The sequence below is a fragment of the Octopus bimaculoides genome, chromosome 2, assembly GCF_046866305.1.
Source record: "Octopus bimaculoides isolate indiv1 chromosome 2, ASM4686630v1, whole genome shotgun sequence".
NCBI lineage: Eukaryota > Metazoa > Mollusca > Cephalopoda > Octopoda > Octopodidae > Octopus > Octopus bimaculoides.
The window spans coordinates 89,667,189-89,687,188 of record NC_142929.1 but is presented as its reverse complement, the minus strand read 5'-3'; the positions used below and the strand labels follow the sequence as shown (position 1 = coordinate 89,687,188).

General features: G+C 32.7%; 1 protein-coding gene across 1 annotated transcript in view; it reads left to right on the top strand.

The window, feature by feature from the left end:
- Window positions 1-20,000, top strand: part of LOC106870661 (neuropeptide SIFamide receptor) — a 324,203-nt gene that overhangs the window by 1,061 nt on the left and 303,142 nt on the right. The window contains exon 1 of the mRNA XM_014916811.3: window positions 1-479. This exon is cut by the window's left edge and continues 1,061 nt beyond it. Coding sequence (XP_014772297.1) covers window positions 143-479 — 337 coding nt within the window. The 5' untranslated portion in view covers window positions 1-142. The remainder of the gene's footprint in view (window positions 480-20,000) is intronic.

Here is a 20,000-nt window from a genome sequence, read left to right as displayed (position 1 = left end):
TCCGAGGAGATTTTTCACTTCTCATACTTTTCAAAACATCATCATAAACATTTGAGCATTATTTGAAAAAATCCGTGCAAAAGACACAGCGAAATACCTTGGATAAGCAAAAAAATAACGGCTTCGTTATAGAAAGTTAACAATGGAGGAAAATGATGCTTTGTACTCTGATTTTGATAACTACACTGACCAAATAACCGACTCTGTTATATCCAGTGTCAATGGAAGTAATATAACACACCATGTAATTACTTACCCTTTGTTAAAGCAACAACTTCACAATATTATAATTTACTCAGTGGCTTATGGAACAGTGTTTCTTTTTGCTTTCATTGGTAATATTTTTGTGATTGCCACGGTATGTCGAAACAGGAATATGCACACAGTAACAAATTATTTCCTTGTCAACCTTGCTGTAGCTGACATCTTAGTTGCTGTGTTTTGTTTACCAATGACACTTTTAGACAACCTCTTTAGCGGTAAGTAAACTATTGGTTTATTTTATGATTTCTTTTTAATTCTATGTAAGTTCATGTATAGTTATTTAAAAAAATTTTTTAATATTTTTATATTCACGCTCTTTCGTTTCTTGAATCAGTTATATGATAATGTCACGAATTTCTCGCGTTATTTACATGTGGAGATATGTTTCATTAAGCCACATAAAAAAATACTCCATTTTTTAAAATATAAATGGTTTTATCAATTCCTTTCATTCTCTCAGCAATTAACTTGTGCGAGTTATCAATGAATGCCAGAAGCGTGATAACATTTGAATGCAAAAAGCTAATTTCTGTGACTAATATTAACCTCTGCTAATATTCAGTACAAAAAAAAAAACTTGTTTCTCATTTTTATATTTATTCCTTTTTTTTTTAATATTCTGGACAAGAGAGCATTATCATTTAGTTAATTATTATAAAACGTTTTCTGAAAAACAATCCACAGATGATAAATGTAAAATTAATAATCTAAAATCTTTTTAAACAAAATATCTATTTGAATAGACATTTGTATTCGAACAAATATACATTTTTTTTACAAATCTGTCCCTTTTTCTGTAAATGTCCAATCTCTATAATGAATCCCGAAGCTCAAACAGTGTTGATGCCGATGACTCGATATTAAATTATCGATTGCATTTAATAATAAGTGATTGTATTATTGTCTATTCTTGTTTATATGTTTTTATTTAGCTCCAGATCACTTCTGCTGGAGCCAACCTATGATCAAACGCATTTCAGCAGCAAGCATCTTGTAATTTAGAGACTTCATAATATATATATGCATGTATGTGTGTGTATATATATATATATATATATATATATATATATATATATATATATATATATATATATAGTGGTAAACATATACATATATATTTGTATATGTTTACATATGTATACATATATTCATATGCATACATACACACACATACACACACACACTTGCACTTATATATAACTACAATATTCAGTCCGACGTTTTCAAATTTAAGACAGCCGTATGAAATTATGTGGTTAGAAGGAGTTGTAAAAAGTTCAGCAGCTAATATCCAAATGTAGAAGATTCTTCGTTGATTCATGCTTTATTACTGTAGTTACCAATCATCTCAAGCTTTGTTTTCCAGTGAAACTATAGACAGTTTTTCATCATATAACCGAAATATTCCGTAACTCCTTATGTAGTTTCTCCACAATTAATCATTCTTTGTAGGCAAACATATTTCGTTAGCATCGTTATTACTTCGAGACATTTTTTTTTATTTTTTGCAAACAGCTGGTATTTGTTAATCTGGTGTATGTTTATTCAATCACATTTTATCTTATACGTAAAACATATCATAATTCAAGTAAACCACCAATCATATATTAACCTTTCTGTTATCTTATTTCACTTTTTCTTCGCTCATGACCTTTTGGATCAGAAATATTTTGAAATAATTTTAATAAAGTAATAACCAATTCATTTCCAATTGAATACATGAGTCGTGTAGTATTACTCAGATGTCAACAGTTTGCTCTTCATTTTCCTTAATATAAACTCAACAAAAATGTTAAATAATGCAACTAGCTAATAATCGATTCAAATTTTGGTTCAACGCCAGGAATTTTAGGTGAGGATTTAAAACGATTGCTTCAAATTCAGGGCTCAACTGGTACTTATTTCATCGTCCTAGAAAGAAGGAAATGAAAAGTCAACCTCGGCAGAATGTGAAAACTGAATATAATGAGGAGACGAAACGCTACTAAGCATTTTGTCCAACATATAACAATTCCGTCTACTCACTATATTACATCAAAACACTGAGTGAACTTCATAATCTATTGGGTCGTACTTTGTCTTCTTGCACTATTTCCTGATAAGTAGGAACTGGAAGAATTCAGGCTGATTCTCTTTCTAACGGAATAAAAAATTGAACTCGTGAAAGCTACATAAACACTTCTGAATGTTATATCCTTCAGTCTATTTCAGCAAACAGTTAAGGTTTAGTACTTTAAAATAATGGTCAGACTATGAAAAATTAAATATTAAAGCCACAGACATTTCAAGGTACCGACGTTTCACGGCGCCGAGAACTAGTCTTAATTATTCGGCTGACAAACTATGCATTATCAACTCGGATTACCATCACTGTTTAACAGCGTATACTAAACAGACTAATGTCAGTATGTTTAACAGATGATTTATTTAGAAAAGGAAGAAAATGTGTTAATTTGCTTTGAAAAATGACATAATGAAAATGTCTAATTTATTAGATTTTATTGACTCATTAATTTTGATTGCTTGCGGCATTCAAGAATTTAAGACTTATTGGATTCAATAAGTTAGGTCATGATCAAGTTTTTCCCAGAGCTATTGTATATGTAAATGTGGGATTCGAACTAGAAACTGAAATATATCCTATGATTTATTTCTCTACCGAATGGAAGAAATCATCAAACCGATAGTCAGAGAGTTTATACATCAGAGCATAAATAGAATGCTGGGACATTTATTCAGTTCCAGAAGGTTATTGTTGCCTAACCAAAGGTAGCAGAAATGAAACCGTCCCAAAAGCAAACAATATTCCAGCTTTGAGCGTCCGTTTCTCGTTCATCTTCTTATCTATTAGATATAGTGTGTCTTGGGTCACATTATTGAACTTTTGTTTCTTAAGACTATAAAGTATTATTTGAAAGAAATTTACTATTATTTCTTTAATGTTCTGTCACTATGTGTACATACCTATTCTACAAAGTATTTTAAAGTTACGTAAGGCAAAATTTCTTAAATGAGAGAATTAATCACCAAGTACTTTGCTCTAAATTTCTCACCTCTCAATATTTTAAGCTTCATGACTCGCATCGAAAATATATGAGGCGATATACTTATTTATAATTGTAAATATCATATAAGATTAGGAAAATTAAAATCATGTGGAGTCGATTTGTTTTACAATTCAATTGTTGACCTTGATTTATATCTCCATAGTTTGATATCTTTAAACTTAATAAAACATTGACGTAACTCTTCTGTTCCCACCTAAGTGTTTCATTATATCCGCCATACGTATTTTTATCTCAATATTTTCTATCATTTCTTACCGAATGCTCAATTTTATTTGAATTTAAAGTTTATAGGCCTATTATTTTTCCTGTCCAAAATTTCTATTTTATATAAAGGAAGGGATGGTCATCGTCTATATCCCATTCTATATGCCATGGATCTATGCGACTAGTATGGTTCCGGGGCTACCCAAAACGTTAATCCTCTCAGCCCATGCGTGTAACCATATTAGTCAGTCCAAACTGATCTTCAAGTAGGTTGTTCAAGACACCAATCTCAGTTATCAAATGAAACGTATTTCATCGATTGATATGGATAAGTACTTTCTAATGTTGACTGTCCAACATGTATTGCATCACAAATATCCCTCTTAAAAGACAATTGTGATATAATTAAAAAGAAAGGAAGATTGAAAACGAGTTTCCCTGTCGTATTTCAAGATTTTATTTTCAAATATAATAACGTATGCGGTACATGAAGAGCGGCACCTTTGAAACAACTGGCCCTGAAAAAAGTATAAAAATATTATTCCCATTAACTTTATTAAAAACATATACTTGTGTGAATGTATGTGTGGGCCTATGTGTTTGTGTGGGTGTATGAATGTGTGTTCGCTGTTTGATGTGTAAATATGTATGTATAAACTTAAAAAGAATTTTAGTAAGTTATGGCTCCGAGCAGTAATTTCCTAAAGTTAAAATCGCATTTCAGACATCTAGTCTTCGCTAATAAAATCGATATGTTTTTAAGGCGACCAGATATTAAAGTTTATGTAACATAGTTAGATTTGGTATGGGTCGTCACTTAGAGTAATCTTGCTTGGAGACTCAGAGTCTTCCAAACTTGGCACATTACGTATAATATATAAATTTGTGGTCTTTCTCTTTCGTAATTTGGTTTGCAAGATTCTTGATGTGAAATCGCTTGTTGGAACAGATTTTGTTTATCTTAGAAGAATCGTTTTGCCAACGGTAAACTCATGCCGTGGTTCTGTTTTAATTTATTATTATTATTATTATTAGTTAATTAGTTAAGTATTTGACGAATTCTCTAATTGTTTGTTTGACTTATACTTAAATAAGTAAAATAGAAACATGCTGTGCTATATTATTGGCATTATTACCTTCCTAAGATAAAACAAAAATAGTTAGTAACCACTAAATGGCAAATATCCCGCATATTTTTTAATAATAATAATAATAATAATAATAATAATAATAATAGGCGCCTTAGGTATGAAAGTAGTAGTGGAGGAACTGAAAAAGCGCCTCGTTGCAATGATGGTAAGATACGACCAAAGAATGAAGAGTTACCACCAGAATAGGTTATTCAGAGTAGATCAGAAGGGATTATATAAAGAAATAAATGGAGAGTGTTCAGATGAAAAGTTGATACCAGATAACATTGAAAGTCAAAGGTTTTGGAGTGACATCTGGAATAAGACAAGGATCACAAGAAGGATGCTGCATGATTGCAAGAACTGAGACAAACAGTAGTCTGTCCAAAACAGGCAGAACTAGTATTTCAGTTAGGGAAGTGAAGGAAATCAGCAAAAAAAAAAAAGAATGAGCAACTGGAAGGCCCTGGGACGAGATGGAGTTCAAGGCTACTGGATCAAAAGATTTGGTGAATGTCATTCACGAATAGCTGCTCAACTCAACACCTCGTTAAATGCCGATCAAGTAACACTAGAGTGGTTGACATTGGGTAGGATAGTGCTGCGCCTGAAAAACATCGAAAAAGGCAATACGGTAGACAATTACAGGCCGATATCCTGTTTGCCACTTATGTGGAAGTTATTGACTGGAATACTCGCTGAGTATTAGAACACCTGGAAAAAAATGGAGTCCTTCACATGAACAGAAGGGTTGCAAGCATAAGTGTAGAGGTTCCAAGGATCAACTCCTAATAGGTAAAACTCTCCTCAGAGACTGCAAGAGGAGGAAAAGTAACTTAGCCATGTCATTGATCGACTGTAGAAAGGTGTACCATATGATCCCAAATTCTTGGATTATGGAGTTACGAACCTATTTGGTATCGCATCGAATGTTGAGGGATTTCATAGAAAACGTATGGCGAATTGGAGGACGGACCTGGCAGCATACGGGTGATTGTAACAAACATACAGATTAAAAGTAAATAATATAAATAATAATAATAATAATGATAATAATGATAATAATGATGATGATAATAATAATAATAATAATAAAAATAATAATAATAATAATAATAATAATAATAATAATAATAATTTTAGGTGGAGTGCTTGTGCAGACTGAGTCTGATCCTTAAGTCGAAATTAAACGGACGGAATAATATTGAAGCCATCAATATCTGGGCGATTTCATGACTTAGATATGGAGCAAAGGTAATCGCATGGAGAGTAGACCAACTAAGCAGCTTAGACAGAAAGACAAGGAAGTTGCTGATTAGATATGGGATACTCCACCCAAAAAGTGACACGGACAGACTGTATGTACCAAGAAAAAGAGGGAGAAGAGGACTGATTGGATATGAACACAGCATTAGAGCATAAGAAAACAACATAGCATAGTATGTAAAAATTGCCACAGAACCACTATTATTGGAAGTAAGAAGGTTAGGCTTGTCTATGATAGAAGATTGCAAAGATAAAGCACTGTACATGCACTTGAGAATGAATGAAACTGAAAATAGGTGGATAAAGAAACGAATGCATGGACAATTTCATAGGGATGCTAAAGATAAGACAGATAGAGAAAAAGATCGCTATGGACGACTAAAAGTGATTTAAAACCGGAAGCGAAGGCTCTAATCTGTGCTGCCCAAGAGAAAGCACTAAGAACAAACTACATAAAATACAGAATAGACAACACAACAGAAAGTGATAAGTGCAGAATTTGTGGACAAGCTGGTGGAACCGTATGGCATATTACTAGTCAATGTACGCCATTAGCCCAGAAAGAATATAAGAGACGTCATGACAATATGGCAAAGATTGTGTACTGGAAACTTTGCGACAAATATAGATTCGACACAGCGAATAAGTGGTACGAACATGAACCTGAAGACATCACCGAAAATGATAATGCAAAGATCCTATGGGATTTTATGATTCTGTGTGACCATCAGATAGGGAGTAGGAAATCAGACAGAGTTTATTGAGAAATAAAGCAAGCGATGCTGGATCATAGATATAGCATGTCCTGCTGACAACAAGACATGCGATAAGGAAGAAAGAAAAATCAATAGGATATGACAGATTAGCCTGGGAGTTCAAACAGTTGTGGTCACTGAAAAAGGTGGTAGTACTAATATTTCTCGGGGCCTGAGGACAGTGAGTAAAAATCCTGAGAAGTACATGGAACGAATAGGGGATGCAATAACGGTGGAGCACTTGCAGAAAACAGCTCGAATACTCCAGATGGTGCTCGAAAAAATAAGGGGTATTACCTTAGTTCACTGGTATTGAACAGCTTTCACCGTAGTATGTCTCCAGCGATAGAAGCTGTGGAAGTACAATAAATAATAATAATAATAATAATAATAATAATAATAATAATAATAATAATAATAATAATAATAATAATAAGAAGAAGAAGAAGAAGAAGAAGAAGAAGAACAATCCTTTCTACTAGAGGCACAAGGCTTCAAATTTGTGGAAAAGTATTAAGTCTATTACATCGACCCCAGTGCGTAATTGGTACTTATTTAATCGACCCCGAAAGGATGAAAGACAAAGTCGACCTTGGCGGAATCTAGTTTAATTTCTGGTGTAACTCTGAGAATACGTATTGTCACACTTCTTCTTCCTCTATAACTTGGTAGTAATGCTATTTTTTCACTCCTTTGCCTCTTCTATAGTGGCGAACCTCACCTCTACCGTACCGAACTTTCTTCCTCTGTTGATGTACGTGGCTTCATTCACAATTTCACCCAGGCACTCCTCGATTTCCTCTTCCGTCACCATTTCAATTTTACAGGTTTCGACAGCCTGCGTAAGATACACAACTGTCCTCAGAATTTTTTCTTCTTTAGTCTCTTTTGCTGGGCACAATTTGTATGAGTCTCCCTCAACTTCTATCAAATTCCTGCTTCTGGTCACCTCCTCCATATCCAACTTGATTACCTTGGTTTCTAACGGTACTGGTGTCCTCACCGCAGTGGCCTTGGCGTAGCTCTCCATACTGGAGACACTACCACTTGCCATAGCTGGGGAAAAAAACGCAGCAGCTCGCGTGAAACGTAACCGTAATAATTCCACAAAAATCACAATTATTCACCGAGACAGTTTTCACAAAGTAACACAACAGTATTCACAGTAATTCACAATAATTCACAATAATTCACAGAGCCGTTATACCGCGAAGCAGTTCGACCAGCGTGCTAACCTTTTTGCCCGCTCGACACAATAATAATAATAATAATAATAATAATAATAATAATAATAGGGACCTATATACACTGGAAGCTATGCCAACACTATGGAATAACAACAGAAAAAAGATGGTATAAACACACGCCAGAAAAGGTCACAGAAAACGAGAAAGCAACCATACTCTGGGATATGCCAATACACACAGATAGAGAAATTAAGGCAAATAGACCAGATATAGTTGTCAAAGATCATGAAGGAAAAAAATGCTTTCTAATTGATGTATCAATACCAGCAGATGACAACGTTTCTCGAAAAGAAATGGAAAAACTTTCAAAATACAAAGACCTGGAAATAGAGATAACTCGAATGTGGAGTCTAAAAACAGAAACAATTCCTATCATGCCTTAGGTATAATTAAAAAATACTCAGACAAATACATAACAAAAATAGCAGGACTTACAAATATATGTAACATACAGAAAATTGCACTACTGGGTACTGCACACATTCTACGCAAAACACTTTCAATACAGTAAACATAAAAGCACCACAGCAAACCACAGCACATACCCAAGGCGCACAGAGCTGCGCTCGGTAGTGAAGTGAAAGCACGTTTTAAAAATAAAACTACTGAACAATAATAATAATAATGAATCACGATCAGAATATCTTCTCATTGATGACATATTCTCATATTCTAGCATTTTCGTCGAACAACAAGCCCAGCATTGCCTGCGCCGTGGAGGAGCGCGACTGAGTGGCTGTCGTGGCTGGAAACATGGTCGTAAGATTGTGGTTTAGATTCCTAGACTGGGTGATGCTTTGTCTTCTTGAGCAAAACACTTCATTTCACATTGCTCCAGTCTACTCAGCTGTCAAAAAGGAGTAATCCTGTAACTGCCCTGTGTCCCGTTCAGGTAGGGATATATACGACTGGAAACACGGGAAACCGGCCCTTATGAGTCGGCATGACACGAAAAACTAATTTTACCTTTTACTTTTACATTGACTGTTGAGGTCTTGAATATCGTCAACCTCGGGGCACTTTGTGATGGAATAGCGCGACGCATGTTCAGTGCTGTGTGTTGGAATTTTGTTGTTATGGTACATATTGTGATAACATATCGCTTCCCATATCACCCATTACCAACTCTAAACTCACCCATCGTCGAATTCAGATTGTTTTTTTTTTATCGAATCATCGCCCCTTGATGACTAAATAAAGCTACATAAAGTGACTAAATTTGATAAAATTTATAGCAGATATTGCATCATCATTAGTAGTTAAGTGACATGGGACTCACGCTGCTTGAATCCTACTATCCAACATCTATATATATAGATATAGATAGCATTTATAATTAATATTGATATATATCATTTCGCTACCGATTTCACATCGAATTGTTGGCAATAACAAGCGGATTTGTTTACTCATAAATCGTTTTACTCTTTGGTAATTGAAGATTAATTGCACTGAATAAGTCTAATTCACTCTCGGTTATAAATTTGTTTCATTCTATTTAAAAATTAATCTCTCACGATATTAAAATTGCAAACTCTGAGCATCTTATTTTAGTTTCATTGTGATTTATCTGTGATATCTGCTACCTCTTGCGTCTCACTATAGACATCCCTAACTCTCATAGTTCTTCATTTCTGATTTTATGAAGTTTAGTTCTGATGACATATAAAATACCCGTCACTGTTTTCATATTTTGCTGAAAGGAGAGATATTACTTATGAGAGGCGATTTAAGTTGTAGTACACCAAACTTTCTTAGAAACACAGCAAAGATACAAATTTGAGTGGAGACTCCAGTAACAGCAAATTCTTGCATTTTATAATAGCATTTGCCTTAAATAGTCTATTGTTTGAGTTAGTTCATTCTTTTGTATAATGTTTGACTTCGATTGCAACAGTAGTAGGCGATACTCAATCCAAAACATTGATGGTTCAAATTTATACCACTTTGACCTTCCAGAGAATTTTATTCCATCATTTCGCAAATCATTTGTTTTTCAAAATTTCCACTAACTCTTTTTCTAGAAACGATGAGTTTGAGTAAAGTTTATTAATAAAAAAAAGTGTTTAGAAAATATTTATTGACTCCTTAGAATTTTCTGTCATAATATCCTCCGTTTTCGAAATTTGACAAAGACTGGCCTTTGTCATTACAATTACAGGTATGTCATAGAAAACGGAAAGAAAAGACAGATAAGCATGAAATGAAATATATCGCGGAAGAGATAAATCATTGTGCATTTTATTTTTTCTATATATGAATAATGAAAATATGCACATAAAACAGTATTACAGTAAGATAAATATGCGTATAACATTTATATATTTGTATACAAACGTAGAATGGCATTAGCTGTAATATTTTATATCAGAGAATTTTCTATTTAGAGACTGTGTACTGATGTCAAATCTTCCTTAGTATGAGTTTACTGGACCATCAAATCCTGGAATTTCGACCTTATTCTGTCTCCTCAGTAACGAACATTCCAAACGTTTGAGTCGAAATCTTCATTCCGAATAGTAATTAGCAAGTATGACATTCATTGATTTCTTGAAAAGCTAGCTTGTCCAGGCTAAAATGAATCAATACATCAACAAGAAACTGCAGTAGTTTAAAATCGAAATACTTTATAAAATTATAATGTTTATACAAAAATAGAACAGTGAGACGACATTCTGAGTGAGGTTTATGCTTGCATATACACGATAGTGGCGAACAGTGAGAATGACCACGCAACAATGCATTGGAAGATATATCCTTATACACACATATGCACAAACTCATACACATACACATAAAAAGAGAGAACGCAAACTTTAAGAAAATGATTACTTGGTAACAGAGTGGATCTCATAAAAAAACGTCCATTAAGTGTTGTTAAACCAAGTAACATAATAACTACCAACGAAAACATGAGCATCGAGTGCGTTTCATAATACGAAATTTTTCCATTGTTTATCATTCATACGAATTTGGTCAATCAATATGAGGCTAAGGCGGCTAAAAGTACCACGTAATGGGCTCAAAACTCAAACAACCTGACTGGTAACTGAATAACTCAACTACACACTCAAGTCTTCGCTTATAAAATACTAAGAAAAATGACATCTACAATGTGTTGTATATGCTTCATCGTAGCTAAAAGAGGAAATTCGTGAAATAAAGAACGAGAAAAATGACGAAGTGAACAAGACAAACCTATGTGTGACAGCTGAAATGTCAATGTCAAAACAATGGGAAGATTGTATTGTCTGCGAAGGAACCTTAATTTCAGTTGATTAACTGCAGATATAGTCTATAAGGGTTTTGAAAAACGTCAGCTTGAATATCATTCATTATTAAAATATTCATTGATAACATGTAGAGTCCTCTTAGTTATATTTAAGGCATTCGTAGGTAGAGAAGCGATATCTGTATACTAAGCTATTTAGACAACATGTAAAATCAAGTCTACATCAAACAACTGTACAAAACCTGTTTGCGTAAATTCATGCTTAACATGTACAAACTAAAACAACAGTTACTCTTATAGGATAAATAATGTTGTAAAGTAGTCTGTACTATGATGAAATCTTTTCCAGAATTCTCTCTGCATCTCTCACCATATACTTTTAATGAGCAATTTGCGCTGCATCGAAGAAGACAAAACTTTACAAGACAAAAAAAGAAACGAGTCAATATAAGAAGAAGGAATTGTATAATGGTGGAGTAGAAGAAATATTATAATTCTGAGAAAATAGTTGAATATTGAAGCATTTCTACTGTCATGCGTTTATATATATATATATATATATATATATATATATATATACGTGTGTGTGTGTGTGTGTGTGTGTGTGTGTGTGTGTGTGTGTATGTGTATGTGTAAAGAAAAGAATTTGAAAATGCATGAGTCTTTTAAACGTATTTATTAACTTAACAGGTTTCACTTATTTGGAAAGATTTTCAAAAGTAGAGTATGAGGCTTTGGGTATTTTCTGTGATGAGTCATAAAATAGCTTACACACAAACATTCAGATCAGGTAATAATTTTTTTACAATGGTAAAAAGATAAAAATTAGTTTACATAAATATATACAAATCAAGTAATAGAGCTTTTGACAAGAAGATAAAACGTATCTGGTTTTGCAATCAGTGGATGCTAAAGTTTTAGTCTCACTGTGATCAAAAAAGCATAATTGTTTGCAACATCTTAAATTGAAAAAAAGCTGAGTTGAGAAATATTATATATATATGAGTGTTTGTAGGAGATCTAACGTTTAAAAGATTTAACAAAAACAAAAACGTCTAAGTTGCATCTATTTGCGATGGCTGCGTGAATGTAATTTGAGTCTAGGTATGGATTTTACTATGAAGTCGCCATGGGGGACATTGATGATTTTGATTTTGCCGGGGATTGAGCAAATGTGTCTATTGGTTGCAGGATATGATTCTTCTATTGTTCTTTTTCTTCAACTCAAGTTTTTTTTATGCATCGTGAAACATTTTACGCTACGCAACTGAAACGGACGAAATGTCGATAAGCATTTCTCACAAAGTGGTAACGATCCTCCAGCTCACCGACTTGATAGCAATAATAATAATAATTGCACACATTCTACGTAAAATACTTTCAATACAGCAACCATAAGAGCATCACAGCAAACCACAGCACATACCCAAGGCACCCAGAGCTGCGCTCAGTAGTACAGTGAAAGCACGTTATAAAAATAAAACTATTTGATAATAATAATAATAATAATAATAATAATAATAATAATAATAATAATAATAATAATTATAATAATAATAATAATAATAATAATAATAATAATACATAAACAATCATAACAATGATAATAACAAGCCGATAAGAGTTAAATATGTGACAAACTCAGAAAAACGTGAAGTAAAAAAAAAACACAGTAATGAAAACCAAATATTCACTTGCAGTATAGAGAAGAAAGCCTGTGACAGAAAATTGAACTATAAAAGAGACTCAAAACGAAAAGCGTACGCCAGGAGTAATGTTGACGAATTTCAGGTAAAATGGAACTTACGAAGGAAACAACGTACTGACAGCTAACAATTGATGCGAGTAGTTTATTCAATGCTTTGACACTTCTGAACACTAAAAAACGTTTCCGAAAGTTAGTCATGAGTGCTGCTCTGATTTTTTCTTTCATTTTTAATATTATTTAATAAATGAGTTGACGAATAGTATAGATATTGCATTCAAAATGGTGGCCAAATTTGTTGATTGCAAGATGATGAATAATCTTGTGGCTTTCTTTCAGGCCAGCGTCAGGTTGAGACTTTCGTTTGTCAATGCACAGAGTAGTAAAACTTTCAAGCTATGGGAAGTTACAGATAAGGATTGTATCTTTTATCTTTTATCTTTTACTTGTTTCAGTCATTTGACTACAACCATGCTGGAGCACAGCCTTGAAGAATTTTTAGTTCAATGTATCCACCCTTGAAATTTTTTTTTTTTTTGTTAAGCATGGAACTTATTCTATCAGTTCTTTTGCCGAACCGCAATGTTACGGGAACGCAAACACACCGACATTAGTTGTCAATTGGTCGTGGAGTCAAACACAAGAACAAAGACGTGCACACACACACACACACACACACACACACACACACACACACACACACACACACACATATATATATATATATACGACGGGCTTTTTCAATTTTTGTCTACCGAATCTCACAAATGGCTTTGTTTGGCCCCAAATTGCTCAATGTGTCACACAGTTGGAATGAACTCAGAACTTTGGAGAGTAAGCTTCTTACGACACGGCCACGTATTTTGCCTCAGCGCGTATATTTTCTTATCAATTCTAACTCTCCGACGACATATATTAAACCACCAATGTAACACAATTATTTACTGACTAATGTATTTGTTTATCTTCTGAATCTACATAAATAACATTTTATACCTTCTCCCAAATCTCTATTGTTTTATCGTTTTAAATATAAAATTTCATTACTAATACATTTGATTCATATTTAACTCCCGTGTGTCCCATCTTACTTTTCATCACCGTTTATTTTTAATTGTCATTAACATAAGAGTCAGCTGGCATAACTTACACAATCTCCCTTTCAAATACAATCTATTGTTTATCTTTCGAACTACACACACACACTAATCTTTCTTTTTTCCTCCGAGGCTCTACATAATAATTACGTATCATTTCCTATAAATAATTAACTCGTTTTTATTGCTTTTCTTTTCTTTTCCTTCCCGTTCCTCTCTTATTGTATTCCTTTTATCGTTGTACACGTGTGTGGGCGCGAGTGTGTGTGTGTGTTTGAGAATAATTATATATATATATGTATGTATGTATGCATATATGTATGCCTCTATGTGCGTGTCTGTGAGCATGATCTCATACATGTCAGTGTGGCGCTTGCAACTATATATGTGTATATATATATATATATATATTGAATGAAGTGCGTGCGTGTATGCGTATGTGTGTACGTGTGTGTATGTGCGTGCATGTGTGTATATGTATGTTATTTTTCTCTGTGTATGTGTGCATGTGTGTGTGTGTGAATTTGTCTATACGTGTGTAATTATGTGTGCATATGCATGTCTTTCTATACTCATAATACTAGGTGAATAAAAAAAATCCGGATATTGAGTGAATGGGTTAGTGAAAGTCACGAAATGTCCTACGTCTTCAGGCCATAGCCTCCCACTTCTAGGGTCAGAATATAACTGAGCTACAAACAGTTGCCGACTCTCTACAAATCTACAGGGATACCTACAGTGGAATATTCGTTTCACATTTGGGACAGTGCAACGACTCTATATACTTACAGGCTAAACTCGAACCAATCAAAGGGCGTAGAGGTCGTTAACTGACACGCTAAAAATAGCAGCTAAATCTCACTCACAACTTCAAAAGAGGGAGAGTAAATAATGTAGCTTTAGTTAAACAATGTATCCACCAAAAAAAAAAAAAAAAAGAAAAAGAAAAATACTAACAGCTTAAATGCATTGGACTATTGGTCTACCTGAATGTGGTTGACCTGAATTTCAATAAAAATAACAAGAACAACAAAATCTTAAGCAGAATGTTTACATAAAAAACGTTTTCCGGTTGACTGCTTGCAAAGACTCATTAACCAATACTTCAAACTCTTACTTACAAATGTGTTCTCTTTCTAATGTAACTTCTCTGTCGTTTCTATAACAGAATATACGGTAGCAACGAACTAGTTACGCTCAACCTCTTTTCAAACCTCCACCACTCATACATATCTTGTCTCTGCGATCATACTGACCACACACTTTAGCCCAGCAATAACCACTACGTCCAACTTTTCTCCAGATATTCAAGATTGATTGCATTGGAATCGATCACAGTAGTCTTTCAATTCCGAGCTTGCAAATTTGATCAGCACACTTTCTTACGTTCGAGAAAAAACAAAAGGAAAAACCAATCATTTTTTTTTTTTTTAGTTGTTTTTCCCCATGATAACAATCCTCTGAATTTCAACTCCACTAATGTTTTTCCCGAAGATATCTATTTATTATGGTTCACAATGAACATCCACAATATTGATTTTCCAGTCTCGGATAGCCAATGGAGTTCACAACTGCACACGACTTCTAAAGGGTAAAAAAATAAAAATAAAATTCTTTTCGGCATAGGGTATACAGTATTTTGTTGCGTCCTGGATCTTTTCTATGCATGCAAGGAGTTGCAACACAACAACGTAACACTAATATATCAATTAATGGAATCCCGATATAATTATTTGTAACATTGTGTAATATTTGTTCAAATATTGATAATATTTGTCGTCTTGAAACCGGGCGAAAATCGAACCTAATTTCTACACTCTGCTCATAGGAAGCCTAAGCCCACCTAAGCACACTTTGGACACCATACGTAACTAATTATGTGCACAAGAATTTGCAAATAGATCTGCTTCACTTTGCTTTCTTATCCTTGCCTTTGTACTAGCTACGACAATCAATGCTTTACTCAGGTCATTAGGGATCCAGTACTACATTCTCGGATGTTTTATATCCATTTTAAAGATGATAGAGTGCAATGTAAGTACCTGCGAGTATTTATGTATGTACTTATGTATGCATGTATTATGTATGCATACATACCTGTAGCCATCTGCCTCCCCCTCTCTCTCTCTCTCTCTCTCCCCCTGTATATATATATATATATATATATATATATATATATATATATATATATATATATATATATATATATATATAAAAGATAATAAGAGTGAAAAAACTACAGAAGGCGTGTGTTACATGGTTAAAGTATATATTTACATTATGTCAGAAAAATGTTATAACATTTTTTGGGCATATAAACATCGTATTTGGAGAAATAACCGGTTTCGTGTTGTCTTTTCAAATTTCTCTACTTCATTGTAACATGTGTTCGCTCCAGTCTGAAAAGAATATATATATATATATATATATATATATATATATATATATATATATATGAAAATTATTAAGGTGGCTATTCGCAATTTAAAAATCAAAAGGCACAAGTACAATCGTCACTGAAGTGACTAACGGTGCTAATTGACACCCTTAGTCACTTTTGTTTCTGAATTGCAACTATTTTATAATTTTCACTTTACCATTTTACTGAATCAGCCACTGATTCCTCTGATATTTTCTATAAGCTGACAAGGGGAGTTCAGTTAAACCCTAGCTTAAGTGTCACTGCTGAGGATTAATTCAATCCGAAATCGTCGATGATCTGACAATCCTCGCTTGCTGCAGAGAACATGTCCCCCCTATCAGTATAAATATATATGATTTTCCTTTTCATAGCTCGGCCTCGACGGACAAATCTCTGCTGCAGTTCCTGGGATACCCCTTCGTTCTATAAAAATTACATTCTCATTTGATGATTCTGGCCTCTTAAAACGATTTAATGTTTATCTTTCTTCATTAAAAGTTATGTAAGATACAGCTGTAATGAGCTGAAACTTATCTATCATGTTTCTTTTTAAATTGATCATAATGTGTGTATATATATATATATATATATATATATATATATATATATATATACATATATATACATATATATACATATATATATATATATATATATATATATATATATATATATATATATATATATATATATATATATATATATATACATATATATATATATATATATATATATATATATATATACATATACATATATATATATATATATATATATATATATATACATATATATATATATATATATATATATATATATACATATACATATATATATATATATATATATATATATATATATATATATATATATATATATATATATATATATATATATACATATATACATATATCAATTCATATACACTATTTTAAAAAAGGATTTAATGGTTTCATGCAGTAAAGATACAATAACTTGGAATATTTCAACAAGATGCCATGTGTCTGCAAGCATTCTTTCAGGCTCAGCACATACTGCTGAATCTGTGTGAAAACCAGGACGCTAGTCTATGAAAAGACATAAAAAATTAGGGGAAGGAAAACACGAAGAAGATTCGTGGAAAATGTAGAACGAGAAGAAAGAAAAATATTTACTCCCGTTGTCTTTAGAAATCATATTTAGTCCAACTGGTTTAGAATAATAGGTTTTCTCATAGACCAGAGTATTGGTTTTTGAAATAATTCTAAGGGTATGCATTTAGCCCGAAAGACTGCCTGGCAGCATATGGCACGTTGTATATATCTGCCAAATTATTGTATCTGTACAGTACGAAATTATTAGTTGCACCTTTTTAAAATATGCAAATTGGCTGATATTTATCTCTCACTGGATAGTGTATATCTATTGCTGATCCTACATGTAAAGGAACAGTAAACTATATGTATGTGTGTGAGTGTTTGTGTGTGTGTGTATAAGTATGTCTGTCTGTGTGTAATTTTATATTTGGGAATACACCTTGTAGTATGCTGTTTAAAGCCCGTTCACACTATTCGGCTACCTGATATCAATAACAATGTGAAGGTATATGGCACTGGATTTACTTCATGAATTCTCTGTTTCCGTAGACTTTATAAAAAAAAAACATGAGAGAAAGAAAGTTGAATTCACGAGACTCATAAATTCAGAAGCGCTACTATAGCTTCGACCTATCATGCACCGGTACCTTTCAAGTGATTTACTGTACAAACAGCTGTGATGCACCTTATGTCAAGATGCATCGTGTGAGGTAACTTTTCAAAAAGTAACTCATTTTCTATTTGGCGTTTCTTTTATTTCTATAGCAAAACATTTTGATAATTGTAGCGTAACAACACAGTACGCTGATGAGGTTTTATAAGTTTGAAGCAAATCTGAAGTTGTCACCTCAATTGTCAAAGAGAAGCTCATTTTTAACTGCATAATCACATTTAAGTTTCTTTTTTTAAACTTTTGTGTTTTCTTTCATGTCTTCTTATTATCATTAACGATTATAGTTTCAGTTTTCATTAGGAATTGAATTGCAATCCATTAATCAATATTTCACTGGTTATAATTATATTATGTTAGTCTGCACTTAAGAATATGCCCTTCATGCAAAATGCATCCCTTAGAAATCATCTAATCTATCAATCTCTGCTACGTGAGCTATGAATAATCTTTACAAATAAACTATACCCTCTCAAAGCTCTTCTTTGATTTAGTATTCATTGTTAGATATATTTGGTTGAGAAGGTCTAAAAGACGAAAATGTGTCCGGAATTTTCGCTGTAAGATGAAACTCACACCGTACTACAGCATTTCATATGACCTTTGCAAATTATAAATTTACTATTCTTTTTGTATTTCACATTAAGCTTTGTTACATTACGTGATTAATTTTGATTGATTAAAAATTATTCTTGGCTCACCACACCATTTATATAAGTCTGTTCCTAAATATATCATATTTAGCTATGCACAACTTCAGTCTATGACATTTAGAAGCCCAGCAAGGATATCAGTTCGCAACGGTAGCTTCCATATCATGTCTGCACAAATATGATATTAACCCATAAGAAAGTATCTACAATCTCGATCTGTTTGCTAGAAATACAAATTCAGATATTCTGCCAAATTTCCCTCTATTAACTTTAAAAATACACTGCAACGTATTGCTCAAGATGCACAATACTTTCAATATTTATTAGGAAGGAGATAGTCATAATGTTTTTGATAAAAGTCCTTTAGCCATCTGTTATTCTGATATGAGCCGTCATTGTAGTATCTGGTGTTGAATATTAAACATATATCTTGTTAGTTTATACGCAAATTTGATTGCCCTGCAACCATAACAATGTCATAAAATAAGACACTGATATTCTTGGCAGTAATTCAATTGGTCCATCAAATATAATCAGGTAGTTAATTATAATTGAATATTGATTATGTTATCAAAACAAACAGATAAGATAACCGGAATATTAATTTTCATTGCCATGTAAGTATGATTTATACATGAGATTTGAAAGATCAAATTTACATCTATCACCGGTTTCAGTTCAGAAATAGAATAAATTTGAAACGGATTAGCATGATATCACTAACCGTAATTCTACACGATACTTCGTAATTTTTTAAATTTAATATGATATACACTGAGTTGTGATTAGGTGAAAATTCTGATTTTTATATAAAGGTTTTTAAGGTTTACCATCGTGAATTCTAAGAAAATAAACTTCACGATGATGATAATTTCATTTTCATGTATATAAGCATTGCCACTAGATAAGATCATGGTTAAAGGTTAACTAGTTTACTGATGTAAAATAGGAAGAACACAATTGATAATTTAGTCTATGCATACATATATAAATGCATACATGCACATATGCACACACATATAAATATATATACATATATATATGTAAATATATGTAAGTATGTATACTGATATATGTATTATGTATGTATATATATATATATATATATATATATATATATATATATATATCACCCCAGCTAGCCAGTCATACTGTCTCTTAAGACAGTAAAACATTCCTTCAATATACATAAGAGAAAAAGGCCAGGTCAG